At 35.8% G+C, this 22,565-nt stretch overlaps 3 protein-coding genes across 4 annotated transcripts in view; 2 read left to right on the forward strand and 1 right to left on the reverse strand.

Annotated features, from left to right (window-relative positions):
• Positions 1-4,357, reverse strand: part of LOC311084539 (uncharacterized protein) — a 37,528-nt gene extending 33,171 nt beyond the window's left edge. The window contains exon 1 of the mRNA XM_084116653.1: positions 4,335-4,357. The gene's annotated coding sequence lies outside the window, so the exon portion shown is untranslated. The remainder of the gene's footprint in view (positions 1-4,334) is intronic.
• Positions 4,358-5,898: 1,541 nt separating this feature from the next.
• LOC311084537 (uncharacterized protein) lies at positions 5,899-11,119 on the forward strand. Of its 2 annotated transcripts, XM_084116650.1 has the most exons (3): positions 5,899-6,798; positions 10,445-10,546; positions 10,626-11,119. In XM_084116650.1, exons 1-3 carry the CDS (start codon positions 6,120-6,122, stop codon positions 10,682-10,684), a joined length of 840 nt encoding a protein of 279 aa, XP_083972776.1. In that variant the 5' UTR covers positions 5,899-6,119; the 3' UTR covers positions 10,685-11,119. The 2 variants fall into 2 exon arrangements, with proteins under 2 accessions (XP_083972776.1, XP_083972777.1); XM_084116651.1 differs by lacking the exon at positions 10,445-10,546 and having other exon boundaries at positions 5,952-6,798.
• Positions 11,120-14,758: 3,639 nt separating this feature from the next.
• psmd1 (proteasome 26S subunit, non-ATPase 1) overlaps positions 14,759-22,565 on the forward strand; it is a 42,920-nt gene continuing 35,113 nt past the window's right edge. The window contains exons 1-7 of the mRNA XM_084116619.1: positions 14,759-14,927; positions 17,249-17,292; positions 17,374-17,447; positions 18,346-18,515; positions 18,637-18,845; positions 20,210-20,353; positions 20,431-20,657. Coding sequence (XP_083972745.1) covers positions 14,912-14,927; positions 17,249-17,292; positions 17,374-17,447; positions 18,346-18,515; positions 18,637-18,845; positions 20,210-20,353; positions 20,431-20,657 — 884 coding nt within the window. The 5' untranslated portion in view covers positions 14,759-14,911. The remainder of the gene's footprint in view (positions 14,928-17,248; positions 17,293-17,373; positions 17,448-18,345; positions 18,516-18,636; positions 18,846-20,209; positions 20,354-20,430; positions 20,658-22,565) is intronic.

A 22,565-nucleotide genomic window follows, 5' to 3' on the forward strand; every position in this document is an offset into this window, starting at 1 on the left:
CAGGGCCCCAGAACAATTGTCATTTCGCAGTTCTAAGCACGGCGTGATTGGACTTGGTTCCCATTGCATTTAGCGACGCAGTACGAGTGAACCGTATCGAAAGGGAACTTACTCGCTTCAGTTGAATTAACCTGATTCCCTATGGCAGAACGCCCTCTTATATTGATGGATACCCCCACCAATTTCTGCGGGGTTTGGCAGCCTTTCTCACCATAGGCTCATGCCGTTTCACTGCATTATTCTATAATCTTCAGTAATCGGAGAAAAAGGATTTTTCCCGTTTCATCTAGCAACGCAGTACTCGTTCTCGTCATCTCATTGAACCAAGGTTACGTTAGTAACCGAGTACGTATTATCAATGCATTTCTCACTTTCCAAACCACCACCAGAATACCTTTGGCAATGTTTTAAACAAATAGAGATTAACTAATCCAAAAAATTGCGGTTGGCTTTGGTGCTAATCCACCAAGATCCAATCGAAATGTAGCAAACCTTTCTCCACTGTGGCAGTAAAAGATGTGCCCTGCCATAACACTGGGACCTGGAATGTGTTGTTCCTAACATGCATATAAAGTTGTCAATTTTCATTTCAGTTTGCCAAGCTTATCCCAGCAAACATTAATGGGACCTTCAGGATTACTGTGAAGAAACAAAGAAAATTGTTGGCCTAAGGATCTGACATGGAAAACTTCTGTCCGTCCACATGCAGTCCTCTAGGTAGCACTTTACAGATTAAACAGGTTTTGTCAAGTCAGTTGTTTAAATAAATTTCCTGCAAATAAATGTTTATTTTTAATTAAATTTTTATAGATATATTTTCAGTGTGTAACTCAAATTGTATGTGTTTCTATAACCTTTTCTCTATAACCTTTTCTCCAGCTGCCATTTCCCCCCCATTCAGTTTCTATGAGTTCCTCTTATACTGTTTCTAGCCACATCAGTTTGCATTATTAATTTGATCCTAATCTGATTTTTTAATGTGCTTAAGGAAAATCCAAAGCTTATTTATAAGTAATGCGATATATTTTAAATAAATTATAAATATATTTTAATAACTTTGGCAAAATTCATGGCGATTGTATACTCTGGCCAATAAATGTTGTTACTTATTGTACTAATTTTAATCTTAATTCTATAACCTTAACACTAAAACGTACCCCAGACGTGTGTATTTACATTTATCTACTAGGAGGAAGTTAGTATATGTTATATGAGAAGTCACACTTGATAACAATCTGAACCCATCAAGTCAATGCTTCTCATTTTTTAAATGTTGTGAAACTTGGCACTTCACGTGAATTCAAGAAACCTAAATAAGCGAACTGTTAAGAGAAGATCAGTTAAGATAAGATAAGAAGTATCAGTAATTTTTTTCCCTCACATTTACTTGTTTAAAAACTTGCTTTTCCAGATAGCGTGTCGGTTACCAAGAATGATTGATGGGTCACAAGCAAATTTCAGAAACTTCCCCGGCTCAGATTTTTTGATTTGACATAAATCAAAATATAAATATGAAAGCCAAAATATTAAATGTCACAGATGTATATATTTACTGAGTAATCTACTATTTTGTCGATGGGGTCAAAATGAGAGTTTTCACTTCTGTCATTTGATTATTTTATTTTTTACACAGAGATTGGTAGTTAAATCTGTTGACTTTAGAAATCTTTGTTGCATTATAATTCAACGGTGGCAGTTCAGAAACGGGGAAACGCACTTCTTGTGTTTGACCTCTGGTTAAGTTCACATGGAATGACCCTGATGGGATTTACATGATGTTTCCTCATACTGAAAATCTGAGAATAGTCATCCTGACCTGCAACATATTTTAGCCATATGCAGACCTGGTCTGACTAGTGGATAGAGTTTCAAAACACATGACTGCCACGTTTCAGTCAGATAAGAAAAGAAAAAGAAAAAAAATCACTTCCAGCTATACTGAAAATATTTTATTTATAAATAAATATTGAAAATAAAAATCTTTTTCACCCATGTCCTTAATTTAAAAGTACTGGTGTTGATGTCCGAACATTTTTAATGTTCATATGAAAGATTTTATTAATAAAATGATCTGATGTTATAAAGTTTATTGATTACAGTCTGATTTGTCACAAAGATAATGTTAACTATAGTCTTCTGGACAAACGTGTTGAAAGCTACAAACCAAACTGTCATGACATTCTTTTCCAGCAAAAGTGTTTATACATTTAAAGCTTGTTGCATATTTTCTTTTTGTACAGAAAAGTAAATAAAAAAAATAGTTTGCGAACATTTTTTTATTTATTTATTTTTTTGATGAAAACAAACACTTCTAGCAATATTTTAAGAGGGACCAGTGAAATTGTTGGAAGAGCAAGTAAAATATATATATATATATATTTTTACAATTAATACATTTATTGTTTAATTGAAAACTGTCACGAACTGCTCTGAGACACAAAGGTTGAGGATCCAAATGCAGTTTATTGAAAGGGTAATCCACAATCGTAGTCGAAAACAGCCAAGAGGTCAGAGCACAGGAAATCAGTCCAATCAAACAAACTAATCCAGAGGGTGAGACAGGAACGGGAAAACCAGGACACAGGCAGATATCAAGAACCAAGAACATGGAAAACAGAGGAAAACGCTCAGAGATTCAGTGTAAACAACTAACAAGACTTCGCAGGGAATGAACGTGAAAACCAGGCGCATGGGGAGAGCTAAACAAGGTAAAGACATACAGGTGAATGTGATCATGGCCAAAGCTCTAACATCACACATCAGACATGGCTAGATGGTCAGTGAAACAACTTACATGTATGTATTACATTTTTCTGTATTTTAAGGTTAATATTTAATGACATATACAGACATTATAGCAAATAAAATAAATGTTTCACTCTTTCTGCTGAAAAAAACAAAACAAAATTAAAGCTGCAAGCAGCCTCACAGGGGCCAAGCCCTCCAATGGTTCCCTGGGTTCAAAAAGTAGCTAAAAATATTTTGCTTTCAAAACTTTATAAGAAACTTTAATAACCAAAGTATTCTTACTTCTTAACTTCGCGTAAAGAAAAGAAAAATCATAAAGAAATCAAATTTTAACCTATGTTTTCAAAAGTTATAAGCATATTTGCAAAACACCTTATACCTCTGGAACACTAGGTGGCGCTGTGTTCAATGTTCTCAGGTACCTTCAGGCCATGCTAATGATGATCCTTACCAATTTTTGTGCCGATATGTCAAATACCTTATAAGATAATGCAATTTATGACAAAAATCAAAATGGCGGACAAGTGGTTCATCCAATCCTGGCAAAATCAGTATCCACGGATTCGGCATGGCCCAAGGAATCCATAGATACCAATCATAATTTATGATTTTCTGACAAACTGTTCAAAAGTTATTGGCCAAAATAGCCATTTTCCATATCTCATGACCCGTAGGTGGCCAATTTTCACTTCGATTGATACATTTTTGGCTGAGATACAGCCTCTGAACCAATTTTGGGTCGACCTCGTTAAATTTGTGACACCATAACTTTTGAACAAACTTGAATAAAAAAAATCTGTTCAGTCATTTCTGTGCGTCTCAGTCCAAAGATCATTTGACAAAAATTTTGTCAAATTTGGTCAAATTTTGAAAGAGGAGTAGCGAAAAAACTTAATACTGTACTTTTCAAAATGGCCACTACTGTAATAGGCGGAGTCTTAATGGACTATATTGGTCTTGATCACCATGATGAGAGGAATCAAGTGTACTAAGTTTCATTTTTCTAGATCAAATGGTTCAAAATTTATAACCCTTTGAATGTTGAATTTTTGAACTGGTGGTGGCGCTATAGAGTTCGTCCTAGAGACTCCAAAATTGGTCCAATTACTATTCATGGCCATCTCTACAACTGTGCCAAATTTCATCATTTTCGGTTACGGTTCATAGGGCTGCCATAGTCTTCCACTGGGAAGAATAATAATAATAAGAAAACTTTCGGGGCTTGGCCCCTAACTAACAGATACAATAGGTGCCACAGCCCTTTCGGGGCTTGGCCCCTAACAAAACAGGTTTTAGATTTCTTTTTTTGAGTCAGTTTCCTGAGCTATGAATGCCATGTGACTGATCAGATTCAATTAATATAATATAATTTATTACTCCTATAACTCCTTACAGCAGTATTTTACAGCAGCTTTATTGATCAGTTGAATAGTGAATAGTGCTTTTATTAAAATCACCAACAGATTATGTATGTTTTAATGCATTTGATATTGTTAGTGAGCAACGACCAGGTAAACATGATGTTACGTGTCAGATTAAATGACAACAAATTTACAATGATCATGCACATAGACTGATTACCGTACCTTTATCATCCTTTGCAATGAAGAAGACTGCAAATAGTCATGGCTGGTCAAAGGTCGGGAGGACTGTTTACCCAAGACTTCAGCTTATCATTAATTACAAAACTAGTTATTTATTGAAAAATATCCTGAGGGAAACTGTTTGAATGCTTTTTAATAGCTAACTTTGACATTTTAAGTTTATATATATATATATATATATATATATATATATATATATATATATATATATTTCTCAGGAGCTCTGCCAAGAACAGGTTGGTTTTGGCCTGTCTAATTAATATTCATGAGTCTCTCCTCTGATTGGCCTGTTGTTTTCTGAGTGACGGCCAGGCCAACACAGGTAACTAGGGTCATGTATGCTGTAGCCTGCTGTGGTCTGGTGATGCTCACAACACAAGTAAGGTAAATAAAACACCTGTAATGATGGACATTGCTGAGGTAAATGTTATCCGGCCTTATAGCCTATGTTCGAGGCGGACTCAGACCCCGAATCGGCGACGACAGGAGACAAACAACGACCTCCTTACTTTCGGCGTTATTGTAAGAGTATTATCAATGCTGCACGCAGATTTAACGTTAACGCTAATTAAAACTGTCTGTAAACAAACTCAGACTTTTTTTGCGTCAAATTCCAAAATATGTACGTTAATAGCTAGTTATAGCCTACACTGATTTTGAAACACTTAACTGTTTTATAATGTAACGTTAGCACCGAATGCAGCTATGTAACTATTGCTTTACTGATACAGTAAGTTGACATCAATTTCTTTTACATCATGAAAAAAAAGGGACATTTTGACAATATGGGACCTTTAAACATCTAATGATACAAATGTAAAAAAAATAATAATAATAATTTAAGCCATTCAAATGTTGACTTATATCTTACTAAGATGCGATTATATAGTTTATACTCTTTATTATATAGGAAATGTACCCTGTTTTGTATTCAGACAGTTTAATATATCTTTCAAAACAGTCTAGTAGGTCTACAAACATTGCTGCCACTCGTCAACGGCAGCTGTCACAAAGAAAAACTCCACAATAGTGTTTTTATTTTCTTTTTCAAACGTTCAAAAATAGGGAAAAAATAGAGAGAGATTGTTAACGGCGCCCTCACAGCAGCATTAACAACTAGTTGTTTGCTATTTATAAGGTAATACAATACAAAGTATTATAATATCGTAAATCCTACAAAGTTTTTTTATATATATTTTAATTAAAAAAAACAAAACAAAAACAAACAAAGAAGAGTGTGTTATTGGATTTAAATGTGGATACCCGTTAATACTTTGAAAAGGATCCATCATCAAAGGGGGGGAAATTAAAGGACATCAATGATTTTGATATCCCTGTAATTCTGGGATTTATAGTGCCTGTTTAAATTACTGTTATAATTCTAATTTGGAACATAAAGTGTATTTAAAAAATAATAATTAGGAAAAAAAGATTTCTTGTAGATTGTAGACACACGTGCTTGGCCAATCAGAGGAAACTCATAGCCTGTCAATCACGTTGAAATAAGCCCCGCCTATATATTTGCTTATCCAATCAGAAACGAAGCACCACTCCCACCTTCACGGCGAGCTTGTCAATCTTGTGTAAATAAATCCTCCTACACACGAGGCGGACACGTCCACTTTCACAGAGAGATTTCTGCAGTTCTTCATGTAAAATGGTCGCGAATAATTTTTTCAAGTAAGTTTGCCCTTTAAAATTGCTTTGACAACGCTGTCTTGTGCTAAAGACATAAACGAGCCGCCTGGTAAAGGAGTTACATTGGTAATGGCCTCTGAAAGCGAGCATGATGATCCATTCCAGCAAATTCTGCTTCAAATCGGTGGAAAAAGTAACATTCATTTAATAAGCGCGGTGAGCGGACCTGAAGGAGACACCGGCGTTTTACAGGACTTTATCGCTGATATGTTTAATAACGGGGAGCATGAAGAAATCCACGACTGTCCTGGCAACAGCAACGGCGAAATCAAAATCCAAACAAACGTCTGCACTCCCGACCAATCAGAACAAAGTTCATGTGTTCCTGATGATCGATGCACCAAGAGCAAGAAAGCAGATCCACTCGAGAATAAAAGCGTGAGTTCAAGCAGAAACATCGGCGGCAAGCAGAGAGCCATCAAATGCTCCGTGATCATATTCATCTTCAGACACGATTATGTGTGTGCTAAGGAGAATGAGGTGTGTTTGAGGGAGATCCTGAAGGACGTGCGAGCTCGCTTAAAGAGAAACGCGCTCCGCCCGGCTCTGCTGGGACTCGTTCACACGGACAGCGATCAATCTGAGAGCAAAGAGTCAGTGGACTTACTGGATCGATCAATGCGATCAGTGTTTATCAATCACCCCCAACAGGCCATATGGACCGGCCGGTACGTCTCAAAGTGCCCGGATGTGTTGCAGGAGATCAGATGGAGCACCTGCCGGGCTGTGAAGTCCTCAATGTCTGCAGGTTAGACGCTCAACCTAGTGCACTCTTTGGCCATCACTTTCCTACAGAGACCTTAAAGGGACATGGTGAAGTATAAAAAAAAATAAAAAAAATGAGGTGGAGGAAAAATTATTTGTCAGTGCTTTTGCGTTCTCTCGAGAAACTTTGCGTTCCCTTGCCAAAACTTTTGCTTTAAGCCAAAAACTTTGCATTCCCTCTCCAAACCTTTTGCTTTCCGCCAAAAACTTTGCGTACCCTCGCTAAATCTTTGCGTTCCCTCTCAAAAACGGTTGCGTTCCGCCGAGAAACTTTGCGTTCGCTCTCAAAGAGCTCAAAAGGTTTTGTGAGTGAACGTAAAGTTGCCCGGGGGAACGCTCAAGGTTAGCGAGAGAACGCAAAAGCATTGACTTGTAATTTCCACCACAATGTAGGCTACCTTTTGTATGGAAGCTTGTTTCCACCATGGAATAAAATAGTTTTAAAGATAATTGTGACGTTTTATCTCACAGTTCAGACTCCTTTTCTTACAATTGCGTTCACATCTCGCAATTCTGACTACTTTTCTCAGAATTGTGAGATATAAACTTGCAATTGAGAGTTATAAAGTCCAATTCTGAGGAAAAAACACTGACTTTATTTGACTTTATAACTCGCAATTCTGACTTTACAACTCACAACTGTGAGTTTATCGCACAATTGTGACTTAATATCATGCAATTCTGAGATTTTTTTTTTTAGAATTGCAAATTTGCAAATCGCATCACATAAATTCATGCAAAATCTGCATTTCATAAAATTATGGGGGTTTTTTAATGAGATTTTTTTTAAGCTTGTGTCATGTCTAACAAGGAGATAATTGGGACTTGTCAGGGACATTAAACGTCATCAAACACAAATACTCATCTACTCACTAATTTGCTTTTACTGACTCGTTGTCTACTCGTGGTCTTGCAAACTATTAAAACTCAAACTTTCCTAAATAAAGACTGAAAGATTTATCGTAAATTTAATGGTGGTGCAACTATGGTGTAGTTCGTTAACTTGAGCTTTTTTCTATTGCTGTTTGTAGAGTTGCACGATTAATCGTTAAAAGATCGCGATCTTGATTCAAACACGCACGTGATATTATTCTTAAATGACAGTGATTCAGTTATGTCTATTAAAACTTTGACAAGTACAATCACAGCGAACATTAAAATCTTGCGCTGGCGCTGCCATTGATCCAGAGAGAAGAGTTGTCATGTATGAAACCACTTCAAAAAACAGTCTTTTCAACCACACAGTTTCGTTATTTCTGGTACAATTATTCAAATGATCATAGAAGTATACAGTTTGGATATAAAACACTCTTTGGTAGCAATTAAAATAGAGTAAATCACCTTTTGAAAGTAATTTGGTGCTTCAAATAAAGATTCACATACAATTACAGTACACTGTTACATCAGTAGGTGGCGACAAGTGACTTAAGAAAATGTATTTGTCATTGAATCATTCATTCTAGAGATTTGTTCAAAAACGCTGATTCATCTAGTAATGAAACAGTGAAAGGTGTGTTTGACTTGAAGCAGCGCTGCGGTGGATCGGTGTATGACATCAAATTACTCTGAGAGTGATTAGAGAACAGACGGCTCCTTATGCTTTCTAATTACTCTTGCGGTGCTTTGATGTCATACACCGATAGGTCTGCGCACACCTTTGAGTGAGTCATTGAATCATTCATTAAAGAGATTTGTTCAAAGATACTGAATCATCCAGTAATGAAACAAGTTAAGTCTTAATGAGTGAGTTATCGAATCATTCATTCAAGAGATTCTTCAAAAAGCTGATTCATCCAGGAATGAAACAAGTCAAGCCTTTATGAGCAAGTCATTGAATCATTCATTCAAGTGATTTGTTCATAAACACTAGCTATGTTTCCATCCACACGTTTTTATCAGAATTAAGTGATATCGAATGAAAAATCCCTTATGGAAACAGTAAAATTCGATTGAATATCGACTCGAAAGAAATACGATCGGTCTCATCGGATTTTATCTTAATCTATATATGGCTTATGCGATAAACGCTGATGGAAACGTTATTTGTATAAATCCATTTTGTCTAGCAAAACTTTGTTCGCAAATGTTTGCTTGAATGTTGTGCGATTCAGTGCGAAAATGAATGGAAACACCTTAAAATGTCTCAAATCAATTCGATATACCAATTTGATCGCAAAACAGCATGTGACGTCATTACGCACAGGTTTTTATTCGCTTTAAAGCCGTTGGATGGAAACACACTTTCACCAGCTTTATTCGCATTTATTCGAGTTTTTTTTACTGAACTTCAGATAATTCGATTGACAAGTGGATGGAAACTTAGCTACTGATTCATCCAGTAATGAAACAAGAGAAGTTTTTATGAGTGAGTCATCAAATCATTCATTCAAGAGATTCTTCAAAAAGCTGATTCATTCAGTAATGAAACAAGTGAAGCCTTTATGAGCAAGTCATTGAATCATTAATTCAAGAGATTTGTTCATAAACACTGATTCATCCAATAATGAAACAAGTGAAGTCTTTATGAGTGAGTCATTGAATCATTCATTCAAGAGATTCTTCAAAAAGCTGATTCATCCAGGAATGAAACAAGTGAAGCCTTTATGAGCAAGTCATTGAATCATTAATTCAAGAGATTTGTTCATAAACACTGATTCATCCAATAATGAAACAAGTGAAGTCTTTATGAGTGAGTCATTGAATCATTCATTCAAGAGATTCTTCAAAAAGCTGATTCATCCAGTAATGAAACAAGAGAAGTTTTTATGAGTGAGTCATCAATTCATTCATTCAAGAGATTCTTCAAAAAGCTGATTCATCCAATAATGAAACAAGTGAAGTCTTTATGAGTGAGTCATTGAATCATTCATTCAAGAGATTCTTCAAAAAGCTGATTCATTCAGTAATGAAACAAGTGAAGCCTTTATGAGTGAGTCATTGACTCATTCATTGATGCAGACAAAAAATAAATAAAAAATAGACAGCAGCAATTAACATGTTGTCAGAACCTCTAGTAAATTACATTCTATTTAGTCTGTTCAGAATCATGGGAGAATAGCGATCTCTATTTAAAAAAAAAAATCCAGAGTCGTGCAGCTCTAGCCAAATGTATTTAGGCTTCAAAATTCATAAAAGTTTTGCTCATTTGTGTACAAGATTGATGAACAAAATGTGTAAGGAACCAACTGTATTTGGTCATAGAGCTTATTTTCGGAAACAATCCAAAAGCCATTCGAAAATTAAGCCATTGTAGTCTTTTGAGACTAGAAGATCTAGTAAGCTCCCTACCTAGACAGCATTTGGCCATTACACTCTAAAAAATAAAAGTAATGATGCCATAGAAGAACCATTGTGGTTCCCCAAAGAACCCTTCAGTGTACAGCTCTTAAAAAAAACACTTTTTTTTCTTATATGAAGAACATTGAAATAATCTAAATAACTTTTCCACTTTAAAGAACCGTTCAAGCAACGGAAAGAGTGTTTTTGCTCATGTTGGGGTTGTTGCCACAACTCCTCTGTTCATGAGTCACATGATTTGGGGAATTATAATGAATGGAGGCCCCAAGAAGAAGCAAAGAAAGCAAGAATGCTTCTAATGAGTCCTGTCTCAATGGCTCTTTATGTTGCAGACAGCGGCGCTGGCAGTAAAAGCGGTGTGTTTTGGCCCATGAAATGTTTACCAGGAATGTTCAGGAAGCGCCACAGAGGACAGGCCGACTTCAACACCAACAGTATGACACTCATTCGCGTTTGGTTTCAAAAACAGTTGTTTCTCTATTGATTAATCGTGCAATATTTTTGCTCTTGCAGCAAATCCAAACCCAGGCGAAGAAGGAATTCCCTTGCAGACGAAGCCCTCGGCTCAATGACGCCAGACACGCTTCGCAAATACACCAAGATGGCGGAAAACCAAGCCTCAAACTACTTGTCTGTGTTCGACTCAGGTCGTTTACTCTTGCACTATAACTTACCAGTCGAGAAATGAAGGCGATAAAAGGCTGCTACTGCATTACTCATGATGTTTGATATCAGAAGGACATCTCACTGCTAGCATATAGAGTCGGAGATTATTAGGGTTAAATCATCTATTGTGAACACTGTGAATGACTGTAATGTATTAATTTGCTGTTATTATAAATTAAAGAAACACTTTGTTGCATCATAGTCAGAAAGTTTTGCACTATTCCCTCATGCGATTCTGAACTAACCAAGGAAATGAATTGTAGCTGTTCAGAAACTATTCCAGTGGTTCATAAACCATAATCTTGAATACTTGAAAAATTAAAGTCACCATGAAATCAAAATGGACAGTTCTTGTTTGTGTGTTTACTTTTATTGAATATGGCAGTTTATACTAACTGATTTATCTGTGCACTTCATTTTATTTTATTCACATGCCCTCATTTTCTTTAATCAAAATAACGTACTCTCTCTCGGGCGGGGCAACCTGTCAATCACATCAGATCCACCAATAGCAAACCACAACCATCCATCAATCCTAAATCAAGCCCCGCCCACATTTGTTCTTGTTCCACAAGCATTTCACTCGATATTCGGCACAACAGGGAAGAAAAGACTAGTGCAACTTCCCTTTAATGATATATAAAAAAAATTAAATAATTTTTTTAATCACAACTATGACATAAAAAGTAAAAATTATGACAAAAAGTGAATTGTGACAGAAAGTCTGAGTACGTCATATTTTTTACCATAATGTTGTCTTTTTATTGATACTTTGCAGTCACGTGATATCTGGCGGGCAACAAACGCGGTTAGTGCATCCAATCGCACAACAACTAATGTCGTGTACACCTCAAAACACCAACTTTTGTATATTAAAACTGGCAACGTCCTGGCAAGATCCTTGATTAGTTTACTGGTTTTCGTTGCTAGAGAATGACGTTCTTGCCCGCCAGCCAGTACAACTGACGTCACGTCACGTGCAAAGTATCATACATACATCATATTTCGACTTTTTATCTAAATTATGACTGAGTACACCATAATGTTGTCTTTTTATATCATAATTATGACTGAGTACATCATATTTTGTCTTTTTATATCATAATTATGACTGAGTACATCATATTTCGACTTTTTATCTAAATTATGACTGAGTACACCATAATGTTGTCTTTTTATATCATAATTATGACTGAGTACACCATAATGTTGTCTTTTTATATCATAATTATGACTGAGTACATCATATTTAAACTTTTTATCTAAATTATGACTGAGTACACCATAATGTTGTCTTTTTATATCATAATTATGACTGAGTACATCATATTTTGTCTTTTTATATCATAATTATGACTGAGTACATCATATTTCGACTTTTTATCTAAATTATGACTGAGTACACCATAATGTTGTCTTTTTATATCATAATTATGACTGAGTACATCATATTTCAACTTTTTATCTAAATTATGACTGAGTACACCATAATGTTGACTTTTTATATCATAATTATGACTGAGTACATCATATTTTGTCTTTTTATATCATAATTATGACTGAGTACACCATATTTCGACTTATCTAAATTATGACTGAGTACACCATAATGTTGTCTTTTTATATCATAATTATGACTGAGTACATCATATTTCAACTTTTTATCTAAATTATGACTGAGTACACCATAATGTTGTCTTTTTATATCATAATTATGACTGAGTATATCATATTTTGTCTTTTTATATCATAATTATGACTGAGTACATCATATTTCGACTTTTTATCTAAATTATGACTGAGTACACCATAATGTTGTCTTTTTATATCATAATTATGACTAAGTACATCATATTTTGTCTTTTTATATCATAATTATGACTGAGTACATCATATTTCGACTTTTTATCTAAATTATGACTGAGTACACCATAATGTTGTCTTTATATATCATAATTATGACTGAGTACATCATATTTTGTTTTTTTATATCATAATTATGACTGAGTACATCATATTTCGACTTTTTATCTAAATTATGACTGAGTACACCATAATGTTGTCTTTTTATATCATAATTATGACTGAGTACATCATATTTCAACTTTTTATCTAAATAATGACTGAGTACATCATATTTCAACTTTTTATCTAAATTATGACTTAGTATCTCATAATTTCAAATTTGTTTACATTTTTACTTCTATCACATAATTTCAACTTTTTTACCTCATAATGACAGTACATCATATTTGAACTTTTTATTTCATAATTATGACTGAATACATCATAATTATGACTTAGTATCTCAATTTCAAAATATTACCTTATAAAAAATTAGTACACCATAATTTCATATTTTATCTCTTAATTATGACTTAGTATCTCAATTTCAAATGTTTACCTAAAGGAATGAGTACACCATAATTTAATCTTTTATCTCATAATTATGACTGTGTGCTCCATAATTTCGTCTTTTATCTCATCATAATTAATACTTAGTATCTGAAAATTTCAAAGTTATAATAATTTTGACTTTTTTTTAATCTCATAATTAATTTTTTTTTTTTTTTCACAATTGATTTAGTACATCAGAATTTTGCCTTTTTATGTCATAAGTTTGACTTTTTATATTACTTTTTATGTCATAATTAAGATTTAACAACGCATAACTTGTTTTTCAATGTGGCAGAAATGGGCTTCCATAGATTCTTGTTAGTTAAAACATATTTTATTTATATGTACTGCGTACAGAATAGGCTAAATAATATTTGGGATTTTCTGATGGCTGTTTACAATCTGAACTACTAAATCAATGTTCGTGAATGAGTGACTCTTTTGAGTCGGTTCTTTTCAGTTGATTGATCACACACCAGTCAGCAATGGTCTGAATCGGTTTGTGATTCAGAATGATTCAAACGGATGACTCACGCACTGACTCGTTTAGGTGAGCTTCTCACAGTGGTGCTCAACCCGGGGCCACTAGGGGTCCTCAGACACTTATGACGGGAAAGTTATACAATAATGAGCTACTAAAACCACTAAAATAAACGTCACATGTACAATACTGTAAACTGGCTTTTTTTTTTTTTTTTTTTTTACATTTATTTTTACATATAAAAATGTATATTTCCACCACATAAAAAAAATGCTTTTGTATATCATAATTTTGACAAAAATCTAAATTATGACAAGTTATGAGATAAAAAGTGAAAATGATGAGATGCTAAGTCATAATTACGAGATATTTGAAATTATAACATAAAAAGTAAAAATTATTAAATTATTAATTATTAAAAAAGTCATAAATTTGACTTACTGTATCGCATAATTTCGGATTTTTATCTCATAATTGTGACTTAGTATCTCATTTCCACTTTTTATCTCATAATTATGACTTAGGATGTCATAATTAAGACTTTTGTGTCATAATTTTCACTTTTCTGTAAGAATTTTAACTTTTTATCTCGTTTTTTTTAAACTAATGATGTCATATATATATATATATATATATATATAATTTTATATATTCATTTTTTTTTCAGAATTATGATTAACCAAATTATGATATATATATATATATATATTTTTTTTTTTTTTGAGAATTATGAATAACCAAATTATTATTTCAGAAACGGGCTACAGTTATTATAGATGTTCATGATAGATGTTACAGAAGGAAATTTGTTCCATCTTGGACCACAGAGTGGCATGACGAACCACACAGCCTTCACTGAACGGCAGAGAAGAAGAGCCACTGACGGGCTGGCCGCTTCAAAGCCTGTCTGGAAACAATTACTACATGCCTTACACATCCAATATATTCATTTAAAAATAAATGATATTACCCATAAAAGAATAGTTGTATAATATCTGCTTATCACCACCTTCATGTATTCTGCAGCATGTGATTTTATACCAAATGACAACTCGTATTTTCAGGCGCTATTTCCGGCGTTCCGGCGCAGAAGCGCTCATTCAGTCAGATGAGTTTGTGCCGCTGCTGTAATAGCAGTCGATCGCTCGAGCGCTCACAGTTTCATTGACAGTCAAATAGACTTTATTCTTCTTAATACGGTTTGTGTGTTTAAATCACTGTGCTGGAGGAGATCCAGTGACCGTCGCAAGCAGACATGATCACTTCAGCCGGTGAGTGAATGCGAGTGTACGAGAGAGAGTGCGTTTGATTTAGCTGAGTCACACAGCTAACGGCTAACACGCCGCAAACGCTCGACGAGCTTCACAACTGTATCTGTGTTTAATGCGAATATATTTTCAATTATAAGTATGCTATATGTGCTACTTTAGCGCGTAAAGGCGGTGGTGATAGTGTAAAGGTTTGTTAATGTCATTTCTCGTGGTGTTTTCACTGCTGTGGTTTGTTTACATCGGCAAAATAGCGTGATTTTTGAAAAGTAGATCTGATATATGTGTCTCAACATTGTTTTGACTAAATAAATAATATCAAAAGGCCATTTATATGTTTGGTTTAATTAAAACGCATGTCTGAGGTTGTTATTTAGCAGATCTGTCATGTCATTGTTGCTAAACGTTAGCCTTGTAACACAGATAGATGGACTGATATGAAGACAGATGGACAATACAGGCATATATATATATATATATATATATATACAGTGAGGAAAATAAGTATTTGAACACCCTGCTATTTTGCAAGTTCTCCCACTTGGAAATCATGGAGGGGTCTGAAATTGTCATCGTAGGTGAATGTCCACTGTGAGAGACATAATCTAAAAAAAAAATCCAGAAATCACAATATATGATTTTTGAACTATTTATTTGTATGATACAGCTGCAAATAAGTAGTTGAACACCTGTCTATCAGCTAGAATTCTGACCCTCAAATACCTGTTAGTCTGCCTTTAAAATGTCCACCTCCACTCCATTTATTATCCTAAATTAGATGCACCTGTTTGAGGTCGTTAGCTGCATAAAGACACCTGTCCACCCCATACAATCAGTAACAATCCAACTACTAACATGGCCAAGACCAAAGAGCTGTCCAAAGACACTAGAGACAAAATTGTACACCTCCACAAGGCTGGAAAGGGCTACAGGGAAATTGCCAAGCAGCTTGGTGATAAAAGGTCCACTGTTGGAGCAATCATTAGAAAATGGAAGAAGCTAAACATGACTGTCAATCTCCCTCGGACTGGGGCTCCATGCAAGATCTCACCTCGTGGGGTCTCAATGATCCTAAGAAAGGTGAGAAATCAGCCCAGAACTACATGGGAGGAGCTGGTCAATGACCTGAAAAGAGCTGGGACCACCGTTTCCAAGGTTACTGTTGGTAATACACTAAGACGTCATGGTTTGAAATCATGCATGGCACGGAAGGTTCCCCTGCTTAAACCAGCACATGTCAAGGCCCGTCTTAAGTTTGCCAATGACCATTTGGATGATCCAGAGGAGTCATGGGAGAAAGTCATGTGGTCAGATGAGACCAAAATAGAACTTTTTGGTCATAATTCCACTAAACGTGTTTGGAGGAAGAAGAATGATGAGTACCATCCCAAGAACACCATCCCTACTGTGAAGCATGGGGGTGGTAGCATCATGCTTTGGGGGTGTTTTTCTGCACATGGGACAGGGCGACTGCACTGTATTAAGGAGAGGATGACCGGGGCCATGTATTGCGAGATTTTGGGGAACAACCTCCTTCCCTCAGTTAGAGCATTGAAGATGGGTCGAGGCTGGGTCTTCCAACATGACAATGACCCGAAGCACACAGCCAGGATAACCAAGGAGTGGCTCTGTAAGAAGCATATCAAGGTTCTGGCGTGGCCTAGCCAGTCTCCAGACCTAAACCCAATAGAGAATCTTTGGAGGGAGCTCAAACTCCGTGTTTCTCAGCGACAGCCCAGAAACCTGACTGATCTAGAGAAGATCTGTGTGGAGGAGTGGGCCAAAATCCCTCCTGCAGTGTGTGCAAACCTGGTGAAAAACTACAGGAAACGTTTGACCTCTGTAATCGCAAACAAAGGCTACTGTACCAAATATTAACATTGATTTTCTCAGGTGTTCAAATACTTATTTGCAGCGGTATCATACAAATAAATAGTTTAAAAATCATACATTGTGATTTCTGGATTTTTTTTTTTTTTTTAGATTATGTCTCTCACAGTGGACATGCACCTACGATGACAATTTCAGACCCCTCCATGATTTCTAAGTGGGAGAACTTGCAAAATAGCAGGGTGTTCAAATACTTATTTTCCTCACTGTGTATTATAGTAGTCAACATTTGAAGTGGATCAAAAGTTCTTTCATCAAAGTTATACTTGCATTTTGAACAATATATTTATTTACACACACACACACACACACACACACATATATATATATATATATATATATATATATATATATATATATATATATATATATAGACAGAGAGCAGGATAAGACTGTATATATACTGTACTGATGGCTGGTTTGCTGTTTTGTAGCTGGTATCATTTCCCTCCTGGATGAAGATGAGCCACAGCTCAAGGTACGGGATCTGCTCAAACAAACACATACATGCTTATTATGTGGATCTGGTTATTAACAATATTTTGTTCTTCTTTTTAAGGAGTTCGCTCTACACAAACTGAACTCCATCGTCAATGACTTTTGGGCAGAGATCTCTGAGTCCGTAGACAAAATGTAAGTAGCACTGATGATCGTGGCTCATTTTTGAAGGCGTTCACCCAAAAATTGCCATAAATATGAAAAGAATTTACATTGATTTCTGTATTTTCTAACATGAAAATATAACCCGTGTGAATTGCATAAATCCAAGAAATTTTTTTTTTGTAATTTTACTGTAAAATAATACTTGTTTTTATTGTAATTAATATTATGCTACTAATAATTAAAACTCATTTTGTATTTTTTTTTTATACGATAGTACTATTGCAGTAGTAATATTCCTAATAATAGTAATAATATAAATATATAATTATTATATTAATAATTAAATATATTTTTATTTTACTGTGAAATACATTGCAATAGCGATATTTCTTTATTGACTTAAGTAATTTAAAATATTAAAATGAATATAATTATGATGCCAATAATAATTATTAAATGCTTTTTTATTATTGTACGTACAATAGTATTGCAATAGTATTTTCTGTATTGATTTTTTTTAATTAAATAATAAAATAGAAAAAAAATATTAACACTATTAATAATTAAGTACTTTATTTTACAGTGCAATAACATTATTGCAAAAGTATTTAATTATTGATTAAAATAAATAACTACAATATCTTGAATAACAACAATAATAATAATTTACAATAATATTAAAAAGTAAAAAAAAACATTCAATATGAAATTATTATATATATATATATATATATGATAAACAATATTCGAGTTGCTATTTTCTATAATATTGAAAGCATATTTTTTTACAGAAAAGAGCAGCCAGTCTATTTAATTTTCTCTTATTATTGGAAATGAAATGGCTGTAAATGAAGACATTCATAAGCTCATGCTGAAACCTTTCATACGAGTGTTTTAGATGCTAACGAAACGTGTTTTCCTCCGTCAGCGAGGTCCTGTATGAGGACGAGACGTTTCGTAGCAGAGAGTTTGCCGCACTGGTGGCGTCTAAAGTGTTTTACCACCTCGGGGCTTTCGACGAGTCTTTAAACTACGCGCTGGGGGCTGGAGACCTCTTCAACGTCACCGACGACTCCGAATATGTGGAGACCATTATTGGTAAGTGATCAGCTTATCCTGGAGAAATCCTGAAAACATGTATCGTGGTTTCAAGTTGTCATTCATAAATGATCAAAATAAATGCGACTCTAATGAGTGTATATATTCTTTCGCCCATCAGCCAAGTGTATCGATCACTACACCAAACTGCGTGTTGGGAACGCCGAGCTGCCGGAGGACGAGGAGAAGAAAAGCATCGATCCTCGTCTGGAGGGAATCGTCAACAAGATGTTCCAGCGCTGCCTGGGAGATCACAAGTACAAACAGGCCATCGGCATCGCGCTGGAGACCAGACGCCTGGACATCTTTGAGAAGACCGTCCTGGAGTCTGTAAGTTGCTCATCTGCAGAATCTTACTTCATATTGCTGGATCGTAGTGTCGCTGAGGTCATCGGTTAAGAGTGAAGTGTGCAGTTTATGAGTGTGCAATAAAGCGGAATATAATCGATATCGCGTATGTTTGAGGGAATGCATTGACGTCACTTTCCCGCCGAAACACACTCCCTCAGCCGGACTGAGTGGCAGAAGAGCTGCTGCATGATGCGATTTAACACGGGAAACTGTGAAAACGCGAGTAAAACGAACAATTACCAGTTTAAACTAAAGGTTGGACTCGATATAGTGTTCCTTACAACTTACCAAAGATCCAGTGATCCGTGGATATTGACACGCAGCAGGAACATGTTTCCTGACATTTATATGAGCCTGATTTCCACGCCGGGGAAATACATACAGCAAATGTGCATGTGAACGCTTTATATAAATACAATATAGGTCTAAATCTGGCTGATCACTCATATCAATGTTATATATGTCGTCATATCGTCCAGCCTTTAAACTTGTATAGTTTTTTGTCAGTGTTTATTTAAAAACATCCGATTATGCTTAATAAGCCGACACGTTTTCGTCATAAACCGGGTCGACAGGTCATTTTTTGCCTCTTACTCTGATTTTGCGCGGCATGTAAACGCATTAACTTGCTCTGTCGGCTTATTGAAGTGCGCATGTGTGAAACGTGACAGGAAAGCATCCGTAATGCAGATTTAAACACATCCAGACAGAGCGAGCATTTTGCAGGAAAGGAAGGAAATATATCACTTTTTCATGACCCAGAAAATTACACGCATGTCCTCATCTCGTGAAGTGGACCAGTCAAAATGCTGCATCTGTCACTGCATGAGAGGATGATATACGAGCTGTAAGTTTCCCGCTGACATGTTGCAAGCTTTATTTAAAAACACAACCGACATGACAAATGAAATACTCAGTCAGATACGCAAATGATTTGTCGTCACACAGGGCATGCGCATGGCCTGATTTGTTAAAAGCTCAATGGGTTACCTTTTGAAAATGAGTTAAATTAAAATAAATCAACGTGTGATCGTCAACGAGTGGATCTCTGAGCTGAGTGAGTGGAGGCGGGGCTCATTTGCATATTCATAGAACCGCGTATACTAAATGAGGCAAGGGTGTCGAGTTACATTCAAGATATTTTAAGGCGTGAAGAAATTATTTGCAAGGAAAAAAGGTTTAAATATGTCATTTTGGTGATTAAAAATGAGTTTTTAAGAGATACAATGCTTGACTACAGGGGGACTTTAAGATGTAAATATGTCGTGAACTTGTGGATGTGATGTCATAACTTCAACGACTTTACAGCTTTCACCATTTCACCATGTTTTGTTGTCCTACAGACTGACATTGGTGGTTTGCTGGCCTACAGCCTGAAGATCTGCATGTCCCTCATGCAGAACAAGAAGTTTCGTAACGAAGTTCTGCGAGTCCTCGTTAAGCTGTACATGAACCTGGAGAAGCCGGACTTCATCAACGTGTGCCAGGTGACCTGTCCTGAGCGCGCTTCAGCTTTACCCTGCATCCAGATGCTCCTCTCTAACATCTTTCTTTTTCATCACAGTGTCTGATTTTCCTCGACGACCCTCAAGCGGTGAGTGATATTTTGGAGAAGCTGGTGAAGGAGGATAACCTCCTGATGGCCTATCAGATCTGCTTTGACCTGTATGAGAGCGCCAGCCAGCAGTTCCTGTCCTCGGTCATCCAGAACCTGCGGACCGTCGGCACGCCCATCCCCGCTGTGCCCGGATCCACCAACACGGGCACTGTGCCCACACCGGAGAAAGACAGGTGGGCATTTTACCTGTTCCATGTTGGTGTATTCAATTCAATTGCATGAATGAATGGGGCATTTATATAGCGCTTTTTTACATATGTACTAATGTACACCCGAAGTACTTTACAATCATGTCCTCAACCACCACCAGTGTCTTCACCAATCAATGTCTACATGTTGTCACTTCTTGAGTCTCTCCATCTTTCTAACTCCGGTTTGAACATAAAAGTTTTTGAAATTTTCAGAAATACAAAAGCTGTTGAGGCTCCGCCCCCTGTGCCGGGAGCAGCAGCTCATTTGCATTTAAAGGGACAGACACAAAACAAGGCGTTTTTGCTCACTCTCAAAAACTGACAACTTTAACATGCTATATAAAAATATCTGTGGGGTATTTTGAGCTAAAACTTCAAATACACACACATTTTTGTATTGCGATATATTGTGACACTCCTATAATATTGTCTTTTTTTTTTTCAATCTCTAAACGCCCTCTTTGGCGTACGTGCGTGAGATGTTTACGCAATCTACGCAAAAGTATAGCAAGAATACTGAAATGCTATCAGTGTGAGCTTCACTTTGTACTCATGTCATGTGAAAATATCATATTAAAAAAAATATTTTAAGTATTTATATATATCATCATGGTAGTATTTATCGTACTACCTTTTAAAATTATTGTACAATGTTTTTACTGTAATACAGTGATAAATATCATAATGCTCTTGTAAGGCTGGAAACTTGTGCTGCTATTTTTAACCAATAATCGGAACAAAAGGCAGTTTAAGGATGACGTGTATAATTCAAATATTTATCTGACTCCAATATAATTAATCTGACTCCAAGTTGTTGTTATTCTTTAACCTCTTATTCTTTAAAGGTAAAAGTCTTCCTTAGAACTGACAGGAAAACGTAGGATTTAACCTGAACGTTTAGATAACGAAAGTTATAATCACTTTAGCTTTCAACATAATCAGTGATAAAAGGAAAGATTCTCAAAGCCTTTAAAGCAGGCAAAGTTATTTATTAAGTCACATGTTTAAATATACAGACAGTAGAATGGAACAACATACTGTATAGAAAACGTAGTTGTAACAAATAAAGCTCTGTCGTGCAGAAGAGGCCGTTAAAGCCTTGTATGAGGTTACGCACCGGTGTGCGGGAGTGGCAGAGTTAAAGCCTTTCTCCCAGATCAACAGTTACCTTTCCTTTTTATACCCTGAGCAAAGCATTGTTAAAGCAACACTAAGTAACATTTTTTACCTTAAAATATTGTTTCCAAAATCGTATCAGTGGTTCATCAAGTCGTAACAGGGTGAACGGCACTTCTGGATTTGCTTTGCAGCCCTATATCTGCTATTACCACACTATACAAGTTTGCCAAACCGGGTCGCGTTTCTGTAGTTCGAATGAGACATAAGAAAACTACAAATTTGACTTGCTTTACGGCAAGCATTACAATAGTCATTATTTACTTTTTCTTCGTTTCTGATGTCGCAATACATCATACTTTCATGAAATCATGCAACATACTCTACCTTGTCTGTGGACATTGTTGCGACGTTCGTCTGTTATAGGACAACTTAGTTTGAATAAACGAGCAGACACTGATTAGCTATTTGATCGCCTAAATTAAAAAAAATAAAATTAATATTTGTGTAGTGTTCAATGTTGTTATCGATAGAGATACGTGGATGGGGTATTATTTCATCCGCATCACAAAACTCATCATCCGCACCAACGTTTTTTGACCAAATTTCAAAGCCACACCCGCCCGCCATCCGCTGATTGTTTTGCGGTCTATGGACGATGCAATGCTCTGCTGATGCGAGCCGCAAGAACGCCCTTGTCTGTTCTAGAAAGGATGCAGCAAAGATGCTAATGTATGAGGCATAGGCCTACGCTAAGTTTCATTCATTTGCGCT

The sequence above is a fragment of the Abramis brama genome (genome assembly GCF_963993115.1).
Source record: "Abramis brama genome assembly, chromosome: 6".
Taxonomy (NCBI): Eukaryota; Metazoa; Chordata; class Actinopteri; order Cypriniformes; family Leuciscidae; genus Abramis; species Abramis brama.

Coding starts and splice junctions, on each gene's coding strand:
- LOC311084537 (XM_084116650.1), top strand. CDS start 6,120: ATGGCCTCTGAAAGCGAGCATGATGATCCATTCCAGCAAATTCTGCTT. Junction 6,799..10,444: donor GAAGTCCTCAATGTCTGCAG/GTTAGACGCTCA, acceptor TTTATGTTGCAG/ACAGCGGCGCTGGCAGTAAA. Junction 10,547..10,625: donor GGCCGACTTCAACACCAACA/GTATGACACTCA, acceptor TTGCTCTTGCAG/CAAATCCAAACCCAGGCGAA.